Genomic DNA, 19475 nt, shown 5'->3' with positions numbered 1-19475 from the left:
ACCTGTCAAAACATGTTACCATTCAAATCTCTGATGTCCACGTATCACTAGATAGATAAAGAGATAACAGACAATTAAATGTTTCTGCACAGTATTATCTAACAGTAGGAAACCCTCCGGCATCTGGAGACCTCTGTACTGAAGGGTGGGGATTTTGCTGAATGACAGGTTGATTGGGGATATTTGTGTTGAGTGGGCACCAGTACAGCAAGTTCATTGGAGCACATTCCAATAAAGTACTTTTCAAACAAGCACAGGGATGCAAGATCGCAGGGATGGGACAGGGGCAGGAATTTGTTAGATAATGTTGGATTTATTGGATAAGAGTTTTTTTTTGGTTTTTTTTAATTCTGTCTTGCTAGAAATTGCATCATTAAACTTGCACATAACACCTTTCACTCTCTCTTCCAACTCTGTGCTCTTGTAAGGAATGCGAAGGGACTTTAGCGCAATAATTTGGCACTTTTTTGTTTTACCATGTGCTATACAAAAAAGTTCTTTTTTTCTTTTCAGTTGAGTATAAGCAAGCAAGGAGTTAATCTTGGGTCAACTTGATTGATAATTTACCATCATTTTTTATGAACTGCCCTCAACTGAAAGACGACTACTTGATAAACATTTTATAAACTGGACACATTGTTCTTCAATGGAAAGCAATACAGGATTTATTAGACAGGGTGAGTCACGGGAAACGGATGTTTTTGGTCCATTCTCTTTTGAAGAAGGAGAAGAGACAGCAACGGTTACTTCAGACTGCTATATTCAAATATTTGAAAACAGTTTCCTTCCTGAACTTTGTAGATGAGGAATCAATTGGGCATCAATATGGTTTCAACAAGATGGGGCCACTGCTCATACAACGAGAGCGTCCATGACTTCTGTTTGAGCTGCATTTCCTAATCATGTCATTTCATGCTTTGGAGATCTCCTGTGGCCTCCATGCTCACCTGATCTTTCTATGTGCGATTTTTATCTGTGGGGATTTTTGAAATCACGCATCTATGCTGGGAAACCTCACACACTTGGAGAATTGAAGAATACAAGACATGAAAATATTTTTAAAAAAGTAGGTGAAGAAACTTTAGTGAAAGTGAAAGCTAACTTTAGAAAGCGGTTTCAAATTGTTGCTTGTGAAAATGGCCATCATTTGTCAGACGTAATTTTTTGCTTCTAAATATTGCATAATGGCATAGTTTAGTAAATGTTTTTATGTACATTATAAAATTTTTCTTGAAATATTCACAGAGATTTGTTTTCCTTAAAAACATCCGTTTCCCGGGGCTCACTCGGTATAAGTAAGTGTGCTTTGTTTAAAAGTTGCGTTCAAAATTTCATAAACCCTCTTCTATTGGAGAGAAGGAGAGAATAATGGTTGGTGTACCAGCAACAATACTTCATGCATGAGCGGATGGCATTTTTTTTTTTTAGAGATATAGGATATTGGCAAGTGTGAGAAATTTTCAAAGTAGAGGAAACCACCTATCCTTGTAGCAGCCTTAACCATCTCTTTGTATTTGTACTAATTCATGTTACCTGTGAATGTTAAACTGAGTAGTTTAAATGATGGATTCTCAAGAAGGGTGCTATTTGCCGTAGTAATCGGTGATTGAAAAGGTTTCTTATAACTGTTAAAGGAAACAAGTTTTGTCTTAGTAGCATTAAATGTTACCATCCATTTATATCCCATTCCACTACATACTGTAAGTCATTTTCTAAAGATTCAGCCATTGCCTCGGATATGTGCATGCTCGTTTTATCCATATGAGTAGAGTGTGCTGTCATCGATAAATATAACCATCTCAGACACATTTGCATTAGGGAGGGCGTTTATAAAAATCAGAAATCATAACGGTACAATGATTGACCTCCAGGTGCATTAATATCATATTGTTTGTATATATGACCATCAAGGAAAACCTACATCTTTCTTTCTTTTGGCTAGCTAGAAAAGTAAATTTTATTGCGTTTGGATCATTTAATTGTGTGTGTGTATATATATATATATATATATATATATTACGAGAGGCGTTCCAAAAGTAATGTTGCCTATTTTTTTTACTCTACCCAAATGGATGATAAGGATTGTAAATTGCATTGTTATAATGATTGGATTTACATATCCATGATCTAAAAGTTTTATCTGTGCCATCAATATCTGCAACAGTAGATATTGACAGTGTGAGACTCTAAGAAAGCAACCTCTGTCATGGATGTGTGTCAGAAGCAGAGATATGTCACTGAATTCCTGGGAAAAGTTCACTGACAATGATGGTCACTATGTTAAAAAAATAAATTCTGGAGCACAAAAGGTTACTAGTTTTAATGGTACCACTCTCGTCTTTGTAGCTCTTCAACTTTTTCAGTTGAAAAAAAATATATATATATTAAACACCTAAAAAGACAAAAAACCCATAATCGAACTTTGGAGATCTCCAGAAAGATTCCATTTGGCATTTTTGATTTTAAGATTAACAAAAGGCAATTTGAATGATATCCTTAATTGGAATAAAAATGCTTTACAAACACAAAACAAAACTAAAAAAAATATGCAGTTATGTAGAAAAAAAGTAACTTTTAATGCCTTTGTACAATCACCACAGTATTTTCGCAGAGTGCCAACAACTCCCATGTTTGTAAACAAAAACATGCCATCAGCTGAAATATAACTACATGTGCTAAAAATTATAACAAACTTTTCTTCAACAATAAAGAAAAAACACAAAACTCAATTGTTTGCAATGAATCTGCGACTCCAGCTCACTCCTGCAGCTCTTGACATCTGATAACCAGCTTCTAAAGCTCACTGACGTTCAACCACCAAGTTCCAGTACCTATTAATGTCCAACTCCCTGTACCAGTCGCAACTGACATCCAGCTACCTGTTTCAGCATCAGACCCCGTCTATATGACTCGGATCAACCTGAGGCACGTTATCCTATCTCAGGGATCCAAGAATCTCACGCATGTGAAACATCCATTTTCGCTCTGGCTGATCCTGGATCCATTGCTATTTGACCTTTTTTCTTGGTAAAAATAAAAACATGGTATACATTGTTTTTAACTGATCATCTGTGTTTGTCATTCTTCTTTGCTATTTCTGTCACTGATGTTGCCTTGTGTTGACTTTATTAGTTGGATGGTCGATCAGCACCTTCACACCCTTCACTCCTCTGCAACAGTATCTGTTGCTTGCGTTGTACCATATTTGAATGTAATTTGAGAACTCTCACACACAAATTTAATATCCATACAATTGCGATTTTGAAGTTAAGAAATAATGAAAACAGACAATGTTTTAAACGAAATCATTTAAAAAAAAAAAAACAAGATTTATTTATGTAGTATGAGGACGTACTCTCCAGAAGTCTGGTGTGAAATGAGTACTCGTGTAGTTTTTTTTTTTTTTACAAAGGAGTCACCACTTATCAAGGCCTGGAGGCTACTCGAGGATAAGGGTTAATGAGTGTACTGTAGTCAATGGGACAATATCGTAGTAATCATTAGTAGTGGAAATTTGGTAAATTGGATTACTTAAGGGGATGGCTCATCAAGAACTTGTTTATGTTAGACTTGAAGACGACTATATTGTAGTCAGCTGGAAAGAAGTCAAACAAAAGAGTGTTTCACAGGCGTGCAGTTCTAAGAAAGAATCTTTGTTCATGGAATACACATTTAGGTTTAGGCACGGATAAAGAGTGGGGGAAATTATTGATAGTGATTTCAACTACACAAGTGTTTTTCGTAAAAATTTGTAAGGGGGGGGGTATAGATTGGAGCTCAAACGAGCACTTGCCATGAAAATAATAGAGTAGAGACAGGTTCGCAACATTTCTTCTGTGGGGAAAGAGGTTGCAGGGAAGAGAAAAGGACATCTCCTACTAGGCTATGAAATCTATTTTGAACTGTCAAGGCAGAATAAGCTGCTTCTAGCAGCTCCTGCACAGATGTGGCAACAGTACTCCATCTTAGGACATACTTGGCTTTTATGTAGTTTCCAAAAGTAGGGGATCACATTATTTAGAAAGCCGTTCTTAACATGGGGAGGAGGAAGCTTTGTTAACTATTCTGTACTTCCATCTAACAATTTAATAAACAAAAGATACTGTGAAAATTGAATTTTTCTTGAAAATTCTACCTAAAAAATATCACAGTTCATAAACTAAGGTGCTTGTGCATTTATTGAACGGCACTATTTTTAAACAGTATTTTCAAGTTAAATTAAAGTTTACGGGTACAGGTGCAGTATCTTTCCACCCTCAAAAAGTCCTTTGTAATTATCATAATCACAGCTTTTCAAGGGTGCTAAAAACGGAAATGTTTAAAATTCTTGGAAACGAGTAGTTTCCAAGATATGAAGAAATTATAGTTTTCAAAAGTAGGGGGATATTTAACGTAAAATGAGAACCCACTTTATGGCTACATTTTGTGGGACATCTGTAATTTTTTTTTTTTTAGGGCTTGCATTTATTGTGGCCTGATAGAAATATGAACGCTTGAGTGTACAACAAGGGCCACCACTTACAGCATAAAGAAATACCTTGCTTAATACATGGAAAATTACTCATTTGCAGAAAATTTTAATGCGATATTCGTTTTCAGCACATCGGAAAACTTATTGAAAGCAAGTTTTTAAGGTAGGCTTTGTGTTGGTCTACCAGGCTACAATTACCCCCCCCCCCCAAAAAAAAAAAGAAGAAAAAACAGACGCCCCCTCCTAAAAAAAGATGACTGTAAAGTGGGTGTTCATTTTACATTAATGTAGAAAAGTAATTTCCCACTTTTGAAAACTATAATTTCTTCATATCTAGGAAACTACTAGTTTCCTGGAATTTTAATGGTTATTTTCGTTTTCAGCACCTTCGAAAAGGGGTAATTTCAAAGGATTTTTTGAGGGTGGAAAGATACTTACTGCACCTACCTCCTGCACCTGCACCTTCACCGTTTTACCATATCTTTTTTTTTTATTATTAAATTGTTAGGTGAAAGTACAGAATAGTTACAAAACCCTCTCCTCTCCCATGTTAAGAATGGCTTTCTAAATAACATTATTATTTCAGTACGGTTCAATAAGTGCATAAGTACCTAAACTGCCCAAGCATCATGAAATGTAGCTGTGTGAAAAAACTGCAGAGAAAAGAGTCGGTCTTAGGGTTAATGAAAAAAAAAAAAAAAAAAAAATTAAATGCCCTAAAAAGTTAGATATCAAGGAATTGAGGGGTTCATTTGGCATTTATTTGTGCATTTTAACACCCCAAGCAAATTTAGAAAGCCATTCTTAACAGAGGTAAGCCTTGTTAATTATTTCCTTGTGCTAATGGAACTCATCTAAAATGTAAACAATTTGCTTGGAGATGTTAAAATGCACAAGTGACGAGTAAGTTAAATTTATATACGAAGCGTCGAAGAAGCGATCACCTGCTCTAAATTTTAAAATAATTACTTTTTTGGTGTTAGTGCAGAGAGTGATCCGCGTTATTTTTTAAATCGTATTTCCAAGTTTAAATTAAAGTTTTATTATATGTTTTTTTTTATTCAATTGTAAGGTTGAAGTATAGAATAGGTACAAAACACCCTCCCCTCCCCATGTTAAGAATGGCTTTTTAAATAATAACGTCATTATTTACGTCCGGATCACTCTCTGCACTAGTACCACTTTTCTCTCTCTCTCTCTCTCTCTCTCTCTCTCTCTCTTTTTGCAAAGTTTTTCATGGTGCTGACATTAAGTTTTTAAACGATAGTTTTTTTTTTTTAAGAGCTTTTTTTGTGTGAAAATTTAAATTGTTTTGACTTCAAAGATTTGAGAACACGCGAAAAAAAAAACAAAGGGGGGGGGGAAATAGCTTACCTCAAAAAGAGAAGTAATTTTATGTTTTTCGAGGTATATTTGAACTCGAGAAGGCATCCTGAAAGTATAAAAAGAAAAACTTCAAAAGTTTTAATTTGAAAATAATAAAACGCCGTGTCCGTTTGTTTTGTTTACAACGAAGGATTGACGTCCCCTCATTCTCCCTTGAACAGAAGCGGAAGAGAAAAATCGATGGGTACTATGACAACGTTAATATTTTAATTTATATACTTTTTATTTTTATGGCAAAATTTGATCATATAATAAAAATTCTATCCTGAAAAAATATGTTGTACATAAAAATTATGATATTATTAAATTAAATTATTACATCCTCCCAAGTAACCTCGGATCACGTGATCTCTTCAACTTCCTCTTTCAGCCATTGTAGCTAAGAAAGTGTGCTGTTCTCTTTTGAGCTAAGGCCTTATCGGCGGCGTACACTCTTTTAACTTCACCATCCATTTAAAAATATAAACATGTCTTCAGGAAACGAGCTTGCTTGCGTTTATGCCGCTCTTATTCTCGCCGATGACCAAGTCGCTGTCACAGTAAGAACATGTTTTATTTCATTATCTAATTCCACGTTGTCCATGGTTTTTTTGTTTTTTTTTAATGCATGAATCTTAGTTATAAAATACAACGTAATCGAATAATAGCCAGATGTTTTAATGGATATAAAAAAATATATTTCGCATTATATATTCTACTTTCCCTTTAAAGTTTAATTCAAGCCACAAATTACTTCCTATTCGTCAATTTAAAGACTTAGATTTCGTGCGGACAGTTAAGAAATCGACCCCCCCTCCTACATATATGCGATGTAATAAAATCGTGAAAACATTAAGTGTGAAAAATTAATATTTACATCTAGGATCAATTTATCACTTTAAAACTATCGAAAATAAAACTAATTTCGGTAAATATGCATTTATGGTGCATAAACGCGTTGTTTTGAAAGCCATTCTTAACATGGCAGGGTGGTTTGTAATTGTTCTGTGCTTCCACCTAACAATTTACTAAGATATGAAAGCTGGAGCTATTTAAAAATAGATCAGTAACAAAAGCGCATAAGTACCGAATTTTTATCGGTACTCCTTGGACGTTGAGTTCCATGGCGACCAACAGAAAAATTTAATGGGGAAATGTTTACTTTAACTACAACAGAACACCGACCAATAAAATGTTTTTTTTTTCATAGGTCTTCGGGGTCGCTGAAAACGAATCTGATATTCAAACCCGTCGCAAATTTACCGTTTGCATGGCATTAACCCTCGCACTATTTTGTGCCAACTCCACCGCCATCGTTTATGCTATGCATGTTGCGTTCGTGCATGGACGCGCGTAAGTAAGGTGACTTGTCACATCGCGAATAATTTTTTAGTAGACATTTAAAATAAGAAAGTTTTCAAAAACAAAATGTGGTTCATTTTTCTGTGTTACGTAGTTTTTGATGCCTTTTTTAATTGATCTAAAAAGTTTCACGAGCGGTCTACAAAAGCATTTTTATTTTCTTGGAGTGTGTGTGGGTGTTCAATTATAAAACTCGTACAATATTTAACAGGTGCTTTGCTTCTACAGTTTAATTTACCGTTTTTTCGTAAGTAACACGTCGACATACACCGAGCAGAACTTCATCGCCCCACCTCCCAATGTAAAAAGAATTTTTGTGAAAAATTAAACAGTTCTTCTGCTCGGTGTACGTCGGCGTGTTACTTACGGAAAAACGGTAAATTAAACTGCAGAAGCACCTGTTAAATATTGTACGAGTTTTATAATTGACCACCCCCAAAAAATTTTTTATAAAACGAAAAATAAAAATGGTTTTGTAGACCGCTCGTAAAAACTTCATTTTTTTTAGATCAATTAAAAAAGCATAAAAAAAACCACGTAACACAGAAAAATGGACCACATTTTGTTTTTGAAAACTTTCTCGTTATTTTAAATGTCTGCTAAAAAATTCTTCCGTGATGTGACTAGTCACCTTACTACACGTGTGTCCATGTGCGAACGCATCAGGTAAGAATAGCATAAACGTTGGCACAAAATAGTACGAGGGTTCAGGGGTTAATACTATTGCAAACGGTAAATTAGCGACGGGTACGAATATCAGATTCGTTTTCAGCGACCCCGAAAACCTATGAAAATAAATGGTCGACCTAGACGAGAGGATCCAAAATGGCCGACCAGGACTGAGATATGACACGTGCCGTTGTTTCCTTAATAAATTATTTCAGTTAGGAAGAAATATCTCGTATTAATAAATGTTAAATAATAATGAAACCTTACCAAAACAAAACGAAGTAAAAAAAAAAAAAAATATCTGACAATTCATCGGCTCTAGCTGAAATAATTTATTAAGGAAACAACGGCTCGAGCTTATACTAATAAATAGCAACTTACACACAAATAAATGTTAAATAATAATGAAACCTTACCAAAACAAAACGAAGTAAAAAAAAAAAAAAAAAAAAATATCTGACAATTCATCGGCTCTAACTGAAATAATTTATTAAGGAAACAACGGCACGTGTCATATCTCAGTCCTGGTCGGCCATTTTGGATCCTCTCGTCTAGGTCGACCGTACTACTGAAATAACTTTATTTAAAAGGCCATTCTTAACATGGCGAGGGGTTTTTTTTTTTTTTTTTTTTTTTTTTTTTTTGTAGCTATTCTATACTTTAACCTTACAATTGAATAAAAAAAAAAAAAAAACAACTTTAAGGTTAACCTGTACGGATAGGGTCCCGACGTCCTGCCTCGTTCTGAGTTCGGGGAAAAATCGTCTGGCGTGAGCGGTGTCAAGGGGAAGTGCCGAATTAAGAAAAAGTTAAAATAATTAGAATTTAAAAAAAAAAATTAACAATTCAAATAGTATTTTTTACTCCCACAAATTAGAATTTTAGGTATACCGATTTTTTTTTTTTTTTTTTTTTTTTTTTTTTTTTTTTTCTCCAATTCAACGGTTCAAATAATTAGAATTAAAATTCTGTCGTGTCATGCGCCCTTGGTTGTATTTTCTTTTCGTTACAACACTTTCTATCTCCACAATTATTCTGGGGTCCAATTTTGTTGGGGTTGCTAATTTATTCATGTGAAGGGCACCTCCTTTAACAATATTTTTTTACTTATGTCGTTTGGGGTAATGTATTACTGTACACATAGATTCGTAAAAGTTGTCAAAAAAACAAATATATAACAAATAAATGTTATCAAAAGCAAGATAAATTACTTTTCTACCAAACTGGATATAATTTTCGTGTTTTTATTCAATTTAACATGTTTATTCAGCTCGAAAAGCATAGTGTTTACCGATATATTGGAAAATTCAAAATGGCGCCTGGCCGCCCGACTCTGTTTAACACGGTAAGTTCGGGAAAAGGTGTCATAAATAATAAACTAGACAACATACTGTTAGGAATTCGCTCAATATGTTACCGTGACATATTCGGTGGTTTTGTAATAGTATTTTGTCTAGTTTATTATTTATAACACCTTTTCCCAAACTTACCGTGTTAAAGAGTCGGGCGCCATTTTGAATTTTCCAATACATCGGTAAACACTGCATGTTTTTCGAGCTGAATAAACATGTTACATTGAATAAAAACACAATATATCCAATTTGGTAGAAAAGTAACTTATCTTGTCTTTGATAACATTTATTTGTTATATATTTGTTTTTTGACAACTTTTTCGAATCTGTGTACAGTAATACAAACCCGTAATTTGTCTTTGACAAATGACGCATTGACGCACATAAGTCCTCTTCGTAAAATTTTTTTTTTTTTTTTCTCTCTCTCTTGCTCGTCAAATCCATGCTGAAGAGGTTTTAGGGTTAGGTTAATTTTCTGCCTCGACACCGCTTACGTCAGGCGGCTTTTTCCCGAACTCAACCCCTCTTTAAAAAAAAAAAAAGGCTTTTATTTATTTTTTTTCATAACCGGTACACCTACAATAGTTCTTTCAGTATCTTCATTTGTTGGTGTCGTTCGTTTTTTAGACAGGCAGGCTCGAACCCGTGACGTGAAAGAAAATCTGACGTCTTACCCCATAACGCTAAAGCATTTAAATTTAATGTAGTCAATGAAAAACAAGATGACTTGCAGAAATGGCGTTGCTTTTAAACCTCCCACTAAAGCAAATTAGTTTAATGTGAGAGGAAATCCAGCATTCTGGCAGTATCCAAATAAATAGTAATTGTCTCAGCATGAAGGGTTTCCCCTACATTGACTAAGGACCAAATACTACCCGGCCGGAAGGCCAGGCGCTTGCATTCCAATAGTTTCGCTTTATATATAGAAAAAAATAAACAAACACTGGAGACGACTGCACCGTGGGAATTTTGTTTCTATCATTTAAAAAAAAAAAAAAAAAAAAAATCGTTTGCGAATGCGAGATATTACGATCTGGGAAGTATGCAAAAACTCTTGCAGAATCTGACACGATAACCCGATGCAGAAAGCCTTTCATTAACATACACAAGTGCTCGCGTCCATTTTGCTCTTTGTACAATAGATTAGGGGGGGGGCTTGGTGTTTGTCAGTGTGTTGAGAAAAAAGACATGCAGATGTTACCGCAACAACGGTAAGGGCAGAGAAGTGAGAACGGTTGAAATTTAAAAGTTGTGTCAATAAGTTGACACAGTTGCATAAATTTAACTGTCAAACATCACGCACTTTTGGCTGCAAGCCAGTTTCTGGGTATTTATTTCCCCAAGATGTTGGAAAACCAGCTCCCCATAAAAAGCGGAGTGTCCAAATGAATAGCAATTGTCTGATATGATGGGTTTTCCCCGTATTGATGAAAGCTTTTGGACGTCCCTGGGAAGAGTGTCAGGGAAACGTAATTTCTTCAAATACTTTCGCTCTATTTATATGGAAAACCCAAACAAACATGCGAGAAGACAATAGCAGGAATTTTATAAAATAAGTCGCTTGAATAAGATAGACGACCTCCTTTCGTAATCTAGGGAGTATATAAAAAGTTCCAAGACATGAATACATGGCAGAGATTTTAAATTACATGAAATGCTTTTCATAAAATTTTGTCATTTAATAGTAAAAATAATGTGATTTAGAAAAACATTTTTGTCTTTCGTTCTTGAGGGGGGGGGGCATTAACTTGTATAGTTTAACATGTTTCTGCAGTTCAAGTAACGCACTGACATTTACTGAGCAAAAATACTGTTTAACATTTTTATAAAAATTGTTTACGTGGTGGTCGTGGGGGAGGGGGTTAAATGTCATGTCGAAAATAGTAATATATCGAAAATTCATAGAAAATTATAGTTGAAAATAAGTTTTTACATAAAGTCTGATTGCATGTTCCCTAGATGTGAACACCTTGAAGATTGCTAATACAGCGGGACAAACTTATCTCTCTTTTCGCCACTTAAGTAGCTGATAGTAATACTTTTTTTACCAACTTGATGAATTTTCGTAATTTTTTGATATTAGTTTTCGACATGGCAATTAAGTAGCATTTTTACTTTAAACCACATTTAATAAAACGATCTGTTGACTCTTAATAAGCACCTAAAAGTGAATGTTTTCTATTTTAAATATAAAAACATTAAGTTTTTCCAGTTTCTTCAATGTAAATTTTCTGTCTTCAGTGTAGAAATTGATAAATTTAATTATCTTTTTTCAGGCTGATAAACTTCAAACCATCTTGAAGGCCGCAAATTGCAATGTTGAACCTTATTGGCCAAGTAAGTATTTTGAATGCACAAATTACAAAAACTTGAGTATTGGAAAATATTGTCACAACATGGCAATACATTAAAAATGACTTAATAAAATCAATATATCTAAGTGAGAACTATTCTCAACATATACTCAACAAATTTTTCAATCTACAGGATTGAAATCTGGTATATAGGGTGTTTTGGACATGTGGAAAACTTTTTCATCTGGAAAAAGGGCTGCTAAGGTCAAAATTGAAAAATTGGTACTTCGTCATTTTTATCTTCCAACTGTTTCATGAATATGCGTGCGCGATTTGTTCACCAGTTCCTTTTGTTAAGAATAAGTTTCAACGAGCATTTTAAAGTGGTATTAATCGGGCTTAATGGTTATCATGCTTGACTCGGCTTGAGTTTTTTTTCCCCCCGTTAAGAAATTTAACATTATGTTTAATACCTATGGTATCTCTGTTTATAAGAATTTTGTATTAATGTATTTTACGACCGAGCCACACCTGGCGTCCTGCTAGTATTTTAGATTCCTCAATTCTGCAAGTTTTAGCGGTGTTTGGTAATTGTACCTGATTTCCTCCTGAGGCTTGCAACATTAAAAATTGACAAAGATATTTTTGTGGTACTTCTTTTCATAAGGAGAACTCTGCCATCTTTGTCATACAAACAATTCCCAGGCTGTATTGAAATATTATTTGATAGGAGAGGGGGGGTTATTATTATGCACTATTACCTATGTTTTACTATAGACAACAAACTGAAAGTGCTCCAGAAACAAATATAAGATAACTTACTCTTCTACCTATCTGATCAGTCTTTTTTGTATTTTAACTTATTTTAAAACTTTAATATGAAACAAGTAGTGCAGAGTTCCTAAATTAGAACAAAATAGGCAACATAAGTTGCCTTTGAAGTCTTGGGCTCAAAAAATAAATACTGGTAGACGAGATTTCAAAGATGTATCTATTTTTAATAACTATTTCCTATCCTCACTATTGATTGGGGGGGGGGATACTTAGATTTATTAGATCTTAAGGGTTATCTATAATGCCTGTTATAATAGTTGGCTTGATATAACTTGCAGTTAAAAACCTAATTTCTATAATATCACCCTTTGCCCCTATTGCCATATTCAGATCTGTTGCACCTCTTTGACAAGGAAGGGCTCTACCTTAATATAGGTTGTGTTGCATTCCTGTACTTTTACAAGTACTTCAAATATGCTCTAAACTTTGTTCGTTTGTACCTCTAATTCAGCCTACTAAAAGCAAAATCCATCATTTCACTTTAGAGATTTCATTGAATGCTAGAACACTTGACTTTTAAAATAATTCAACTGCTCGTCTTTATTTCCTTGATTCCCTGACCATGCCAACGGGCAGAATTTTAATGTAGTACTTATATCTTCCTGTATACACAATGTGTTTTTTCATATTTGCTTTGAAATAGTTTTGTCTTTTACATTTCTTTTATATTCTAAGTTCCTTGTCCTGAACAATTTTTTTCAATTTGCAGCAAATTATTTTTAAATCGGTTGAAATGATTCTTCTGGATTTTTCTTTTGCTGCTAAATTAATGTGCTACGTTCGAAGGTTACTGCTTTTTTATAGCATGTAATCTGTAGGTTTTGCACGACATTCCTATAAACTTTCACCAAACTTGAAAGACAATATGTATAATTGGTGTTCTTCATGAATCCAATTTTTAGGGTAAGGGATCTACTTTGCTTAACATAAAATCATCTTCCTTGCCATTCTAGCTTTTTGTCAAATTTTTACTAACTCTTAATTTAATTTTCAAAAATCTGTTCCACAAGTCTCTACATAAGTAGACAATAAAGTAGTTCATCTCCCTTGGTATGACTCCTTTCCACAGGGGAGGAGGGGATGTAATATTTGTAATTTATTGAGTATAAAAAAAATTCTTTCGCTAGTTTTGCTGTTAAAATAACATTTCAAAGGTTGCTTAAACCAAATAATCTGTATGATTTTGATTGAACATGTATACAATCATTCACCAAACTTATTTTCAAATATTTTCAGTTTTAATAGATTGTACTTCTGGTTGCAAAAAGCCTGAATGAATTTAACAGAAATTAGTATCTTCACTTCACAAACAAATCTTGCCTTGTCATAAATAAACATCCATTTGAACACAAGATGTCAAACTCGCCATTTTTACAAAAACCTGTCAAAGGTTGCATTTGTCATTCCTTCAGAGTCCATTTAGTTTTTCAACAATAGGAAAACTCTGATGGCCTCAAATGAGGTGGTTTTTCTTGAAAGATACTTTTGTGTTTTCTTACATCAGATATCACCTGGGGAAGTTCTTTGGTTTTCTCCTTTGGCAAAATAAGCTTCCAACATATTGGCAACATATTTCCCAGAATTTCTTGTACGGTCAAAAAACAAAACTAGACTTATTAGTTGAAATTTTATTTTTTATGCATTTAATATTTAGTTTTTAATCTTAAATTAAAAAATCTAAAGTAAGTTTTAAATCATACTTCTACTAAAATTTTGGATTTTAATTTTTCAATCCATTTGCAGCAAAAAAAATTTATGTTCGTTGAAATATTTCATCTTGCATTCCTTTTTGCTGCTAAAATAATGTGCAACGTTCGAAGATTACTGTTTGTTTTATAGCAAGTAATCTGTAGGTTTTGCGCGACAAATGAAAACTAAATCTCTTTGCTTTATTCATGGCATCTTCATAATTTTGTATTATATTTAAAACGTATTTGATCATAGATATTTCGAAATTTTTTAAACATTAATATTAATGTGATGGATATTGGATCTTTCAGCAAAGAATCTGCCAAGTGGTTTACCAAAATTTCATTTTAACACTATTTATTACTAATTTATGTATTTGGTTCATTTATTTCTAACACTAAAACATCAATAGAACATCAGGTTTCTAATCTACTGATTGGACCTTAGCTCCAGTCTGCCTTGGGCTTCTATGCGTGGTTTGTGTTCACCCGGGATGCTGTTATATGGGAGGAGATAATTCAATCTATCCTGGGTGATGCTGCCATTTTATTTTATTTATTTTTTTTTTTTTGTGTGTGTGTGTGTGTGAAACTTAGCATCTTAAGTCTTCAGGTTGGTTCTGTTGATCTATAAATCCAATCTTAGATAATAAATAATCCAACCCTACATTCACTGACTCTAAACAAATGCTAATTTTGTTATGTCATAATGCATTTTGGTTCACTTGTAAACCAGTTTTTCACTGTAAAAAAAACAAAACTTTTCCTTAATTTTTCGGGACAATTGGATGTATGAATTACCTATTAAATATAATTATTTTAAGATGTAAAATCTTTTTAAAATATCTTTAGTTTGACCATCTTTTTAGCTATTAAAAAATATGAAGCACTGTATTTGACTGCTTAGAACTTTATTACAATGCAAATTTATTTCCATCATATAAAAAAAACCCTTAATTATCTTGCGTTGATTTCTATGTATATTTTTTCTTCGCAGCTTTGTTTGCTCGTGCCTTAGATGGTGTTGACATCAAATCTCTCCTGACCCAGGTTGGCAGTATGACTGCATCACCCTCTGTAGCTGCACCTGCTGCTGCCGCTGATGCACCCGCGGCTGCTGCTGCTGCCGGTAATCTTGACATTTTAATTTTATTCAATAATGCATAAATTTAATTCTGGTTTGTTGCTTTTGCATTTCAAACTTTTTACCATTTTATTTATTAATTTTTAAAATTTATTTATTTATTTATTTTTTTTCCAGAAAAAGTGGAGGAGAAAAAGAAAGAAGAATCTGATGAATCAGATGATGATATGGGATTTGGTAAGTTTGCATTTAATTTCCCTGCATATTTTTTTAGAAGCACAACTTTTTTATTGCTAGAAATGTATATTTATCTTCATAACACTGGTTTCGTTTCAATGTTTAAACAGATTTGCAACTGCTACATTAAGGGAGCTTATTTTGTACGACTACACATGAACAGAAAATATAAAGATTTTGTTCTGTTTTTAATTCCACCTTTGTTAAATTTTCCAGTCCACTGTAACATGCAAATTTCTTAAATCCATAATCAACCTAGAAAGCACCAACTCCAAAATCTAAAATCTCTGCTTGCTTGAAGTCATTGCCTATCCTTCTAAAAAGAAAATACCAGTAAACCTTTTCATGCCTAAAAAAATTGAAACTAAAAACAATTAACAGAATGATTGCTTAGGTAATTAAAATTTAATAGGGGTGGAACTTTATTGGTGTAAAAAAAAAAAAAAATTCTAAACATGTTTTTAACACTAAAATTTTTTTTTTTTTTTTTTTACAAATTCAATATTTTTTGGTAACGCTGCTATATAATGCATTTTGTCCTCAAATTTATCAAGTAAAATATTAAAGGCATTCACATTGACCGAATTGTCTACAACAAACCTAATAAAAAATATTTAGAATTCATCAGTTGGAAAATACATTTTAAGATTTGCGGAGAGAGCCACTCACTATTGTTCAGGACAGGCTTTAATTGATTTAAAAAAAAAAAAAGAAAATTATATAAAGCTCATTTTCGTCTCCACCAACATACTCTACCATGAAATTGTTTTTGAAGGTACATTTTAACTAAAATAAAACCATCCTTAAAGACCTTTTTCCAAGTGATTTCACTGTTGCAGTTGATCCCACACATCTTTGAATTTTTTTCTAATAAAGAAAAAGATTGTAATGGAAATTTCTTCAGAAGTAATCTATAAGCTTGCCTTTGATGTATAGCACAGTAGTAAGGTATAATGTATTAAGTCTGCAGAAAATAGAGGACTGCCTTTTTGGTGTATAATGTCTCAATTGTAACTCGTTGAAAATTGAGTGTGCTACGTTTTTTTATGTAGATTGTGATCAATATTGATATTTTCTTTTATAGATGAAAAATGTTTCAAAGTCAGACTATTCAATAAATTAGAATATATTTTGATTTATTTTTTATTCAAAATCAGAGCAACATTTTGTAGTCAATTAGGTAAAATCCATTTTAGTCAAATAAAAATCTTATCTTTTTCAATCCGTCATTGCTTTGAAGTTTTCTAAAAAAAAAAAAAAAAAAATCTTTTGGAGTCTGCAAAAGAAATGATTTTATTACTTGTTTTAAATGTATTATAAATTTCAATTTGTTTCTTTTTTTTTTTTTTTCAAAATATTTGTCCACAAAATGTCTTATGCAAAGAACTGAACTTTTCATAGAAACCAATTATTTCGATAGGATTAGATTTTCCAAGGGGGGGGGGGGTCTATACAAAATAAAGTTTTAAAAAAAGACTCTAAAATAACTTCAATTAATGATTAACAAAAATATATAATAGTTTAAAGAAACATCGTTTACGCAATGTAAAATTATTCAAGTGAGATCACTTAATCACTAATTATTTTTAATTTTTAAAACAAGTGTAACCATGCATCCTAGTGTTGAAAATGCACTTGGAATTAAAAATAGCTTCTGATGAATTCTGTTGAAATTTATTTACATTTTATGTCCCTTTTAAAAAATTTATTTAATTACCTAAGTGGTTAATCTGTTTTTAGCTTTCATTTCCTGTAAATGTCACATATTTATGAGTGGGACTTTTTTAATTAGAATATGACAATTATAATTTTAAACTGCATGTTACAAAATAGTTATATTTAGTATTACAAATACAGTAGAACTCCAGGATACAGCATTAAAAATTAGTACACATGTATAGAATCAAATACCATAAATAACAGCGTAACGTATAGCAAATACCGTAACCAGGGTTCTGGAAAAAAATTTATTGTAACCTGAAAAACATCTAGGGCCACCGTATCCCAGGGTTCTACTGTCTGTAAATGCCTCTTCAACTGTAATTATATACTTTTTCTTTCTTTTTTCAGGTCTGTTTGATTAAAAAGCAAGTGAAATTTTATATAAAAATAAATTGTAAAAACTAACCTTGTTTTCTTGCCTTTATTTTCTCTATTTTGCTCAAACCAGAGGTTAAATGAGTTAAATGAACTTCCACCAGATTGTTTGTTCAATGAAATCAACTCGATTTCATTGACCATTATAAATTTCTATTCTTTTCACATTCTAATCTACTGCATAGAAAATTTGCATTAGTTTCTGATTTCTTGTAATCTGCTTCTCATAATGCTCATTTCTAAAATTATTGGACATAAGTTGTGCAAATCCATTCTGGAGAAGTTGATTTTACCATTTTTCATGATGCCACATAAATATTCAGAGTAAAGTTATCTCCCTTTGGAGTTGTTAAATGCTTGAACTGTTTAAAAGCACAATGAAAGATTGCTTTTAAATTATTGACTGATGCCTATGCAAATTTCCTAATCAAAACTAATTTTACTTTGGATCATTAATGTAAGTATTCTGGTGATAAACAATAAACTGAAATCTGATTTGTTAAATTCATATGTACTTAACATTAACTTTATGTACTACCGAGGGCCACCACCTCATATTTTCTTCCACAGAAGTCTAATAATTTAAAAAAAAAAAAAAAAAAAAAAGTGTGAAAAGTTAATAACACGGTACAATAACAAGTGAAAATTGGTTAATTAAAAGCAAAGTTTAGCTTAAATGCTATTTGGGCTTGATTTTGATAACAGGATTTCATGTTAAAAAGCAATCTAGATAATGCATCATGTTATATAGTAATGCACTCTTGCTCCACTGCTAATCCATGATTGATCAAACCCAACACATTAGGTTGGATTTAAGTGCTGCATTCATCTATCATAAAAACAATAAAAATAAATTGCTTACTCTGAACATTCTATATGATCTTACCACTCTCTTGGATAAACCATTGCAAAAGCATGAATATCTTGAATTTCAGGAGATTGACTTAGGCAAATGATTGACCATACAGTGAAATTTGGAGACAGGTGAGCTCAAATATCAAAAGGTGTTCAATTTCTGGAGAAATAGTGTTGTATTAAGAGATTTATATGGAAACTGAACATAACGCGGTTTCATTATAGCAACCTCTCACAAACATGTAACTAGTTTGTCTTTTCTATAAATAGTATAGTACGGTGTATGTTCTTCAGAATTGTTTGTTTCCTTTGTTCCAGTTCGTTTGACTTATTGGTTTAGTGATTAAATCACTTGATTTTAGTGAGGTGATAGAAACCTGTACTCTTATCGGGAAATCAATCTCTAGGTGATTGCCAACCAAGGCTGAAGAGCACCTGCTCTTTAGTTGATGAAATTGTCGCTGGTAGGAAAAGAATGACTTCTTTTTTTTTTTTTTTTTTTACTGTAAGAAAAATTGAATTTTTTAATTTAAACCTCGAGTTTTTCAACATAAACTTTGATTTTTTACTTTCATAAACTCTTGATTCCATGGAAGATAAATGTTAGCTGGATGGTGAGACAACAGTCATGATTGTTAATGATGGTGAAAGTTTGGCAAAATCTCATTAAAAGGATGGCTCAACAAGAATTTGTTTACATTAGACTTAAAAATGAGGATGTTTTTGTCAACTAGAATGCAGACCCTCAGTATTATGTTCCACAAATATGTACTTCTAGGAAAGAAACTTTGTTCATGGAAATTCCCTTCAGTTAAAACTAAGGGAAATTATAGCTAGACGAGTTTGTGAATCTCTAAGAGGAGAGGGGCATGAATTGAAGATTAACTGAGTACCTATCATGAAAAATAGAGTAGAAAAGACTAGCAATACGTCTCCTACTGTGAGAAAGGGGCAGTAAAGAGGGGAAAAAGGACATCAACTACATTTCAGTTTGTTTTTGTACTCCATCAAAGAAGGAAAAGGTGCTCTGAGCAACATCTCAGATGTGTCAACAGAATAGTATTTACAGATGTCTTTCACTCAAGACTTTAATTTTTAGCATTTTATCTCATTTTATTTTTTTACCAGATGTGCCTAGCCAGGAGCTGTTTTGTTTATTGTACCCCT

The 19475-nt window shown here is 32.8% G+C and overlaps 3 protein-coding genes across 9 annotated transcripts in view; 2 read left to right on the top strand and 1 right to left on the bottom strand.

Moving 5' to 3' along the window:
• Nucleotides 1–6036, bottom strand: part of LOC145279798 (uncharacterized protein C8orf34 homolog) — a 106156-nt gene extending 100120 nt beyond the window's left edge. For 4 of the 7 annotated variants that reach the window (XR_013868454.1, XM_080131131.1, XM_080131133.1 and 1 more), the window contains exon 1: nucleotides 5846–6035. Coding sequence is in view for 6 of the 7 variants with exons in the window: in XM_080131131.1 (XP_079987257.1) it covers nucleotides 5846–5902 (57 nt within the window). In the remaining variant the exon portion in view is untranslated. Of the gene's footprint in view, nucleotides 1–5845 lie in introns of all 7 variants that reach the window. The other 3 variants (XM_080131136.1, XM_080131134.1, XM_080131132.1) reach the window with 2 other exon arrangements.
• Nucleotides 1–19475, top strand: part of LOC145279801 (large ribosomal subunit protein eL30-like) — a 145251-nt gene that overhangs the window by 83828 nt on the left and 41948 nt on the right. The window lies entirely within an intron of this gene.
• LOC145279802 (large ribosomal subunit protein P1-like) lies at nucleotides 6194–17483 on the top strand. The gene is made up of 5 exons (XM_080131144.1): nucleotides 6194–6396; nucleotides 11496–11556; nucleotides 15033–15164; nucleotides 15297–15356; nucleotides 17427–17483. Exons 1-5 carry the CDS (start codon nucleotides 6325–6327, stop codon nucleotides 17438–17440), a joined length of 339 nt encoding a protein of 112 aa, XP_079987270.1. The 5' UTR covers nucleotides 6194–6324; the 3' UTR covers nucleotides 17441–17483.

The sequence above is a fragment of the Euprymna scolopes genome, chromosome 7 (assembly GCF_053919585.1).
Source record: "Euprymna scolopes isolate OS-2025 chromosome 7, ASM5391958v1, whole genome shotgun sequence".
Taxonomy (NCBI): Eukaryota; Metazoa; Mollusca; class Cephalopoda; order Sepiida; family Sepiolidae; genus Euprymna; species Euprymna scolopes.
This window is presented reverse-complemented; position numbering and strand designations above follow the sequence as displayed.

Bases quoted from the DNA above. Each gene is read 5' to 3' on its own strand.
- LOC145279802 (XM_080131144.1), top strand. From the start codon at position 6,325: ATGTCTTCAGGAAACGAGCTTGCTTGCGTTTATGCCGCTCTTATTCTC. The intron at 6,397-11,495 runs GTAAGAACATGT...ATCTTTTTTCAG, and splicing joins ATGACCAAGTCGCTGTCACA to GCTGATAAACTTCAAACCAT. The intron at 15,165-15,296 runs GTAATCTTGACA...TTTTTTTTCCAG, and splicing joins CGCGGCTGCTGCTGCTGCCG to AAAAAGTGGAGGAGAAAAAG.